Below are 9,617 nucleotides of genomic sequence, written 5' to 3'. Positions count from 1 at the left end.
AAACGGTGGCAACGTTCTTTCCATCCTAGGTTGGCTCCTCTCTTTGACCTAGGGCCTGAACTCTACACCTCATAAAGCAAAATAGTCATTGATCCAAATCTTGCGGCAAGAAGTTTCTGGTCTTTCCACGGAGTCTCAGTCTGGCCTCTGAGGTCATCCCGATTCTATACCCTTAATCCTATTAAACCTCTAATAGAAATTTAAGCGATTTCTTTCTGTGGATGGGAAATGAGAGAAATGGACAAAGCTTCTTGAGCATGCTTCCTGTTTGTCTTTGGAAAGAGCACAGATCTACTCCCTGGGCGAAAGTCACACTCTTCGTCTGCCTACCAGCTAAGGAAAAGGACCAAATGAACACGTCATTTCACTAAGTCATCATCTTCCTAGTCATTTCACTAAGTAAATTGAAATCATTGAAGACATGGGAAACGCCTACAGGTTTTAGAATCAAAGACTTTTATGTCAGTTTTGCCATTTACTTCCTAGTAAGACTGAGTAGAAAAAACTGCCTTTTTTATTTCTTCTACACTGTGGGGACAGTCTTCCTTTTTTTTTTTTATACTTCTACATATCCTTTAGTTCCGATCTAGTGACTATAGGAAGACGTAGCTCCCCTGCTAAACACACAGGTACATCTCTATCAGTTATGCTAAGTGGAACTCACACTAAAGCCAGGTCCAAACTACCAACCTATGGACAGACTGCGACGTTATTATGCTTATCAACAAACTTAAACTCTTGCCAAACTTAAACTCTCAATCTATTTCCTCATCTGTAAAATGGCACTATCTGTCCTGTTGATCTCAGAGAATTTGTCATGGAAATAAAAAAGAGAAAATATATTTTCCAAGAAAGGGATAGGGAATGTGACATTTTTGAGAGCCTACTATATATGAAACCCTGCACTAGGTGCTTTCTGTACATGATCCAACTTGATGGAATTCAAGGCCAAAGATTAAGCCTATATAGCATGTTTAGCAGAAGAAAGTCAGGGAGAGATTTTAGCTAGTTATGGGATGAGGTGTATGGTTTAGTTAACAAGCAGAAAAGGATAGTCAAAGTAAACATCATGAACAAGGCTTTTGTTTTTGTTTGGTTTGGTTTTGTTTTTGACCAGAACCGTAACAAGACTTTATTATGGGGAGGATCTGCCAGGCTGTCTCTGAACAAAGGAGAGAAAGCTGTTTTATTTTTTTTTTTTGGTACTGGGAGTTGAACTTGGGACCTTGCATTTGCGAAGCAGGTGGTGGCATCACTGAACTAAATCCCCAGCCCTGTTTCTGTTTGTTTGTTCTGGTACCGGAGATCCAACTCAGGACCTTGTTCATGTGAGGCAGGCGGCCTTGTTTTGTTTTTTGAGACACTGTTTAGTTCACTGTGTAGGTCGGCCCTGAACTCACTATGTAGCCCAGGCTGGCCTCGAACTTGTGGCCATCCTCCTGCCTCAGCCTCCTGAGTGCTGGGACTACAGGCGTGCGCCACCATCCGAGTTCGATTCTCGGTACCAAAAACAAAAAGCAAAAATCTGGAAGCTGTACATATATAAAGAACAAAATAGAAATAAAACTGTCCAGCAGATATTTATATATTCAGTGTGCCTTCTCAGGGAACAGGTCAGGATTAGAGATGAAGATTTAGCAGTCATCTAATCATATACCTATAATCCCAGCACTCTGGGAAGCTGAGGCAGGAAGACTGCAAGTTTGAGGCCAGCTTATATAGAGAGACCCTGTCTCAAAAAAAAAAAAGGTGAGGGAGAAGTGTGGAAGTAGCTCCCCGAAAAGCTCTGGGTTCAATCCCTAGTACTGTCAAACAAAAACAAAACAAAAAACTAAAATAAGATGGACATTATGATATATGCCTCTAATCCTATTCAGGAGGCTGAGGCAGGGTTGCAAGTTTGAGGTCAGCCTGCATAGCGAGACTCCATCTCAACAATAAAATAAAAATAATAAATACTAGACTAGAAAGATTGTGCAAGAAGGAAGAGGGAGAAATTAGAGACCTCAACTAAGTAATTTGGAATTTCTTCCATGGCATTGGAGAGCCAATCAAGAATTTGGACAGAGAATGATACATAAAGCACGATTCTGGGACAATTAATCTGGTTATCAGGAAGAAGGCATTAGAAGTAAGATCTATAATAAGTGTCTAGACCAAAGTGGTGGCAAAGCGGATAGGAAGAAATGGATTTTAAGAGACATATCAAATAAAGAATAAAAAAGATTTAGTACCTAAATGGCACCAAGTTCTAAACTGTTATGTAGAAATGTTGGTACCTGAATGTAAATGTACCGTATGCCTAAAATGTACCAATAAAAGAATTTAAGAGGAAAAAATAAAATAATTAACAACAACAACAACAAAGAAAATGTTGGTACCAAACACAGCAGAAAAACAAGAGGGCCAGGGATTTAGCTTAGCAGTGCTGTACCTGCGTGTCAGGTGCAAGGTCCTGAGTTCCATCACCAGAGCTGGATGAGGGGGTGGGGGTGGGAAGAAGAGACTTTAAAAAGGGGGAGCAAGACATGTTTAAAGAATTGTATTGCTTACTGACATTTAGAAATGGGAAGAAAGGAGCTAAAGGTGTAGGGAAGGTGGGATGGGTAGGGAAAGGATAATAAGGGAAAAGAAAAAATGTGAGATAATGAAAAGATGGAAATAAAGTGTTTGTAGATGGGGAGGGGAGGAGGGGGTGAAGGGAGGGCAGGGACAAGGGGAAAAAATGAGAACCAAGTCCTGTCATGTACAGGTACAGGATCCCAACAATGAATATAACTGTACTGTATCCCTAAAATGTACCAATAAACTCAATTAAAGCTGAAAAAAAAAGAATTTTATTGCTGATCCCTGGAAAAAGCACTAGACTGGAAACCAAGAGTTCTGTACCACGGTACTTGCACAAGTCACCTAACTTTTCTTTTTACTTTTTATTTTTTTGTTTTTGTGTTTGAGACAAGGTCTCGCTATGTAGTTGAGACTGACCTGGAACTATGTAACCCGGGCTGGCCTCAAACGAGCAGCGATCCTCTTGCCTCAGCCTCCCAAGTGCTGGGATTACAGGTGTGCACCACCACACCCGGCAGTCACCTACATTTTCTTATCTGTGAAATGAAAGGGCTGGGTTAAATTGAATACAAAAAAGTATGTCTATGCTGAAATTTTAATAACTTTTGTGTCAGAAAAATAGAAATAAAACCATCCAGTCGGGCACTTAGCTCAACAGCACTGTGCCTGCCTGGTAAGCACAAGGGTTGATCCCTGATACCACCAAACAAACAACAAGCAAAAGTGATGATGACCGACCGATGACGACACAAAAATCCAGCAAAGATTTTTTTTTTTTGGTACCAGGGATCGAACTCAGGCCCTTGTGCTTGTGAGGCAGGTGGTGAAAGCACTGAGCTAAATCCCCAGGCCCCCATCAAAGATTTTTATGTGTAGTACGCAGTTTCAGGGGAAAAGTTGGGACTGGAGATGAAGATTTAGCAGCCATTTAAGTTAAGGCAATACTTCAAGCCATGAGAGAATACAAAAGCATGTGAAAGAACAGTCAGGAAAAGGCCAAGGCCAGACAGAGCCTAAAGGAACACCCAGGCCCTGGAGTAGGTGGAAGCGGGGCCACTGAGAGACCTAGAAGCTCTGCCAGTGAGGTAAGGGAAGAATTCGGGTAGTGTGCCCTGTAGGATCCCGCGGAGGAGAGGGCAGCGTCAGTGTCAGATGACACAGAGAACACAGCCTTTGTAAAGGTCCCTGCTTTGCTTGTTGATTAGGTGGCAGCTGCACTGTAACCCTGATTCTGCAGGCTTGTGACTGTGTAAAGCCAAGTGAGGGCAGGGGAAGGCAGGCTGCAACAGATTAAGGATTTCGTGCTGAAAGGAATCAGAAAGACAGTTCTGTTGGGAGTTAGGCAGAGCACCAGGACAGTGGGGCTCCGGAGGAAGGCACTGGGGTGGCATCCTGGTGACCCTGGGTCCTTCCCTAGGGCTGGAGGGGCATGGGAGAACTATGGAGAAAAGAAGAAGGGGTACCAGTCTCCAGAGATGTTTTCAGTGAGGGAAGGCCTGGTCATGCTTACAGGGAAAATAACTCTTATGGGGAAAGAAGTAGAAGTTAGAAGATAAAGAAGGGGTACATGACACAGCAAGTTTCAGAAGAGAAAGGCAGCCAGAAGACAAACAGGCCTTCCGTAGAAAGGAGGTCATAATCTCTGAAATGAAGGGAGGTGGCAATTATTCACTGAGAACACAGGACCTGAGAAGTGGAGAAAAGATGTCTAATGAGCTGTGAGAAACATGCTAAGGAGCCAGTGAACAATGACTAAGACGTCAGAATAGTGTGATCAGCTGTCAAGGCTTAGGATGGGAGAGGAAATTGTTTTGGTGGCAACAGGGACAAAAAATATTCTCGGACTTAATTTTTTTTCGGTACAGGAATCGAACTTGGGACCTTGTGCTTGTGAGTCAGGTGTGGTATCACTGAGCTAAATCCCCAGCCCTTAACTTTTGCTGATAACACAGGGGAGGCTTCTGTAGTATAGCATACATCTAGCACCCACAGCTTTTTGAATAAGGATGAGGTCCAGTGTTTGAGTTTCCCTGCAATGCCCCAACTCTGGTAATTCTGGGGTACCCCTCCCGCTTAAAAATAGCCAACCATAGAGACCCTGTCTCAAAAAACCAAACCAAACCAAACCAAACCAAAAATAGGCAGCCACAGTGGCTGTTCTGGCTCTGTGCCTCTCCTTGGGCAGCAGCTTACATACACATTAACCCAAAAGCACCAACAGCTCCCATCAAAGCAGGGTGGCCCAGAGCAGAACCTGCTAGTCTGGGCCAGGTGGAAGATTACATGGGGGAGAGACACAAAGGAAAAGGTGCTAGTCTCTGAGCCCAAACAAAAAAATAAACAACTCTGAACCCTTAACTGTCCCAACCATGTTCCCTAGAAAAATGGCCACAAGAGTCCCTTCTTTCACAGGATCTACACGATCCCACCCAGACTCTGACTTGATAGAACTCATGTTCACAAACATTTCCATCTTCCCTGGAGCTCAGAGGCTCAAGACTGGCGTCTGAGGCAGAAAGTTTTCAATTTACCCCAATGAGCAAAATGTTTAGGTAAAAAATTTCTTTAATCAGGATTTATCTTTCCAATATTAATGCACACATTAAAAGTAAAAAATGTACAGACACATATTTACACAAATTGAAAATAACAGTGGCAGTCACATGGCCTGGGTCAGGGGCTGAGCAGAAGGGCAGCAGGCGCAGCGGGAGGATGGCTTCTCCTGTGCTGCTGCCAGTCTCCCATGCGCCTCTCTCTGGCCACGGCAGGGGGATCAGGAGGGGACAGCTTGCAGCTCCAGTCTGACGGCAGAGCTACTGGTGAACTGTGGCAGCGAGGCCCCTCTTCAGACAGTCTCTTGGGATCACCAAGGATGCCAGAAGATGCTGCAGTAGGTGGGTCTGGAGTGCTTGGAGCAGAGCAGGTAAGAGGCTGCTCTCCGTGCTGGAGGAGAAGGATGAGCCCAATGCTGGTTCCGGTGCCTAATGGACCCTGGCTAAAGGAGACAGTACCCGGGGCGCCAAGAGGCGGGTTGCAAATTGGAGCAGTGTGGATCCAAGTGAGGTTCATGGCTGGCCACTCTGTGAGGTGCCAAGGCTGCTTTGGGTTCAGAACTATATGTCCCAGCTGTGTCTGGTCCATCTTTTCCACTGGAGGTGCAAGAGAGGAAGCAGCTGGATCACTGTGGTGGTTTCTAAAATGCTAGGGCGGGGGGAAAATAAGAAAAAAAAAATTAAAGCCGGGCATGGTGGCACACGTCTGTAATCCCACAACTCAGGAGGCTGAGGCAGGAGGATTGCTGTGAGTTCCAGACCAGCCTGTGCTACATAGTGAGTTCCAGGTCAGTCTCAATTACATAGTGAGACCCTGTCTCAAAAAACAAAAGAAGACCCTCCCCCAAAATCTAAGAAAGATTTCAGACTAGTACCTCCTAGTTTATACCTTTTCTTTCCTTGGAGACTCAATTTGCAAGGCAAACTAACTATTTTGTACAACAGATAATTTCTTGTCAGGTCATGGTTAAGAAAAATTTTTAGTAATCCAGTTATACTTTCACTTACTCAACAAATAGTTGAGGACCTACTATATCCTACACATTTTATTAGACACTGGATATTCAGAAATGAGCAGAATAAAACAATCCTATAGGTTCTAACTATTTATAAAACACTTCCTTTTAGAATTTAACTGGAATTATCATTTTCCAGTTTTTGTATTTAATTTAATAAATTAATTTTGAGGCATTATGTAGTTCAGGATAGCCTTGAATTCCCTATGGAGTCCAGTTGCAATCTTTCTGCCTCAGCCTCGAGTGCTAGGATTACAGGCATGTGCAAAAATGCCCATCTTAATTTTTGCATTAAAAAAAATTTTTTTTTTGGAGACAAGGTCTCTATGTAAGTTTTCAGGCTAGTCTTTAATCCTCTATGTAGTCCAAGTGGGTCTTGAACTCAGCTTTCCAAATGCTGGGATTACAGGTTAATATTTGTATTTTAAATTCTAAATTTTCTATATTGAGTTCTTCATGAAGTACAGATTAACAGGCAGACACAATCTTGTCTTTTTTTTTTTTTTTAAGGTACTAGGTAGGAATTGAATCCAGGATCTTCACAATAAGCTACATTCTCAGCCCATTTAAAAAATTTTTTGGGGGGGCCGGGGATTTAGCTCAGCAGTTTGGTGGCCTGCCTTGCAAGCGCAAGGACCCGAGTTCAATCCCCGGTACCAAAAAATAAATAAATAAAAATTAAAAAAAATTTTTTTTTAAAGCACTAAATTGCCCAGACTGGGCTTGAATTTGTAATTCTGCCTCAGCCTTTCAGAATGCTAAGATTACAGGTATGTGCCACCATGCCCACCTCTGCTGCTTCATTTTTAATCAATTATTTCCACAGCATTAATACCTATGAACAACTGAAAACAACAATAAGACTCCCCCTACTCCCCAACCCTTTACTTGAATGTCCTTTAAATACTCTATTATTTGAAGGCATAGAAAATAGGTCACTTCTATACCAGGTTTAAGAATCTGTCAAACTCCTCCTTGTGGATGCCCCCTGGGCACCTTCTCCCCAACTCCCAGTGATGTGTCCCTAATCACTAGTCCTTGAAGCACATTATAGACTCAGAGGCTCCCAGGGGGTTTGGGACAAGGATACTTGGACAATGGTCAAAAGGGGCAGGGGCGGGGGATTTAGCTCAGTGGTTCCACCAACTGCCTTGTAAGCGCAAGGCCCCAAGTTCAATACCCCCGTACCAAAAAAAAAAAAAGAAGAGGGGAAGTTTTAGGGTCAGCAAGAAAGAAAAGATTTATAGAGAGAAGCTGAGGCATCTTTCTACAGGAATCATATAGTCAAGTAAAAAGCTTTATATATCTATGCAGAAAGCACGTAAGCTTAACACTACATATATGATTAAATTTCATGGGAGTTCCACCCAGTGATGCCAACAAAACAAAATAAAACACATCTAGGAATCAAGACAGTACCGAAAGTTTCGGCATTCCCTTCCCTGAAAGGAAACAAGTAGAAGACCCAGAAGAAGCGGGTGGTATTTCTGCACGCACACTGTATTTCTTTGGTTATTCTCCCAACTCATCGCCAGGTTTTTAAATTCTTACCTTGGTCACGTGACGCCTACTACCACCCAGTGACAACTTCTGGGCGGCTACGTGAGGAAACCAAATCTTCAACATCCCTTCCACTTGCAGCAGAGTTCCTAGATAACGCTCCCTGTGGGAGAGACATTAAAAAAAAAAAGTGTGAAAAAAGAAACAAGACAGGATTGGGAAGAGCTCCTTTTTTATCTGGTAGTGAGGAAAGAACGAGAAGGACTTACCCCATCTCAGGCTTCTGCAAAACACCCACAATACGCTGGATCCTGTCCATTGCCACACTCTGCTGGAAACTGCTCAGGCCTGGGAGCGTGGGATACAGAGCCGGGTATTAAGAACTGAGCATCCGGCATACAGTCAGGTGAAAGGACACAGAAAGAGCTAAAATGATTCGGGCAAAGTCACACAAACAAAAAAGGAGTAGTCCAGGCTCCACACGAAGACTTAAAAGACACAGACGTTGGAAAGGGCCAGAGGGAAGAGCCTGGCTTCAACGTCCAGCTAATCAGATAATTACCTCTCTCAAAGCGACCCATCTTCAGCCCGTTCAGTAGGCCTGTGAGGGGCCGTATGAAGCCTTGGAGCTCTTTACACTGCAGGAAAACAGGACACAGGCTATGAGAAGACCTAGAATTGCGCCCACCAGTAGCAGTTCTTCTACTTCCAAATCTGGGAGCCAATACTATCCTCTTAGGATCCTTACAAACCACCTGGGCGTAGAGCCATTGGAGCAGTGCCTCTTTTTTTCTTACCTTCTGAGCAAAGAGCAGGTCTCCCTCTGTGGTGCAACCCTGGATGTTTAGCTTGGTCTCCAAACCACAATCTCTTGATCTTTTCACCCCAGATCCTGCCCCTGGAGAAGCCAAGCTTTGCCATTCCAGGTGAGATGCTGTATGTTGGCTCCTGGACACTTTGGATCGATGCCTGCAGCGGACGGGACCTGGCCTGGGAACCTCCCCCTTGTCCTCCCTTTCACTCTCAGAGGGGAAACCGTAGTCACTGTTCACCGGGGAGGTGGAAAAAGGGGAAGAAAGAGAGTAGGAGCAATAAGAAGAAAAGCTAGATGGAGAATCCATAGGTCCGGAAGCAGGGGCTGGAGAACAGCTGCCGAGGACCCAAAGATCAGAACCTGCAATGCAAGAGCAGAACGGAATTTGAGACGAGTCCAAAGATGAGATTCACAGGGAGAGGGGTGAACTGCAAGGTTAACGGCTCTTTCCTTTCCCCAATAAAGACAACAGAAAAGGCCACCCCCCCATGCCCACCTCTTAACAACTGGGACAGCCTCTGGCTGCAGAAGCCGCTCGCCTGACGGCCTCTGTTCCTTTCTTTCACTCTGTTCAGAGTGAATGTCTGATTCCACACCTTCCCCTCTGCCGGCTCTCACCCGGGTTGTTCCCCAGCCCGACCCCACAGCGAGGGTCTCTGCGGAGCTGCGCCACGAGCGAGCAGTAAATCTGCGCACGAGAGCCCCCTGGACGTCCCCGCGGGAACCGCCTCCACGGAAACCGGCCTCCTGCGCTTTCCCAGTCTCAGGATCAAGATCCCTGCTCCGGTCCCTCTACAGTCGCGGCGGGCCGGTGATACCATCGCTCCTACTACCAAAATCTGCGTGCAGTCCCCCCAACCCACTTCCCTTGGGCCCGGTTATCCCCAGCGGCTCGATGTGCGTCCCCCTTACCTGTGTAGATCAGCTCCGGATTAACTCAGCAGCTCTTCTGCCTCCCGGTCTGAGCTGCCCACCTCCGCCTCCCTCAGCAGGTCCCGCCCCTTCCCCCCAGACACGTGCGGCTCTGCACGTGCCTCCCCCTGCGTACACAGATCTCTCGCTCTCATTGGTTGTCTAGCCGGCAACACGTGATTCGCGTTACTGAAGTTCACAGCCCATTTGCTGCAGCGCACAGGGGCTTGGCCAATAGAGGAGCAGCCAGGCGAT

At 45.3% G+C, this 9,617-nt stretch overlaps 1 protein-coding gene across 1 annotated transcript; it reads right to left on the bottom strand.

The window, feature by feature from the left end:
• Positions 1 to 5,149: 5,149 nt before the first annotated feature.
• Positions 5,150 to 9,466, bottom strand: Ciart (circadian associated repressor of transcription). The gene is made up of 6 exons (XM_010616390.2): positions 9,363 to 9,466; positions 8,434 to 8,810; positions 8,199 to 8,274; positions 7,906 to 7,984; positions 7,688 to 7,799; positions 5,150 to 5,769 (listed from the first exon to the last, which is right to left on the bottom strand). Exons 2-6 carry the CDS (start codon positions 8,755 to 8,757, stop codon positions 5,242 to 5,244), a joined length of 1,119 nt encoding a protein of 372 aa, XP_010614692.1. The 5' UTR covers positions 8,758 to 8,810; positions 9,363 to 9,466; the 3' UTR covers positions 5,150 to 5,241.
• Positions 9,467 to 9,617: the final 151 nt, after the last annotated feature.

The sequence above is a fragment of the Fukomys damarensis genome, unplaced genomic scaffold, assembly GCF_012274545.1.
Source record: "Fukomys damarensis isolate Sample0158 unplaced genomic scaffold, DMR_v1.0_HiC HiC_scaffold_33, whole genome shotgun sequence".
Lineage (NCBI taxonomy): Eukaryota > Metazoa > Chordata > Mammalia > Rodentia > Bathyergidae > Fukomys > Fukomys damarensis.
Note: the sequence above shows the minus strand (reverse complement) of the source record. Positions and strands in the feature narration are given on the sequence as shown.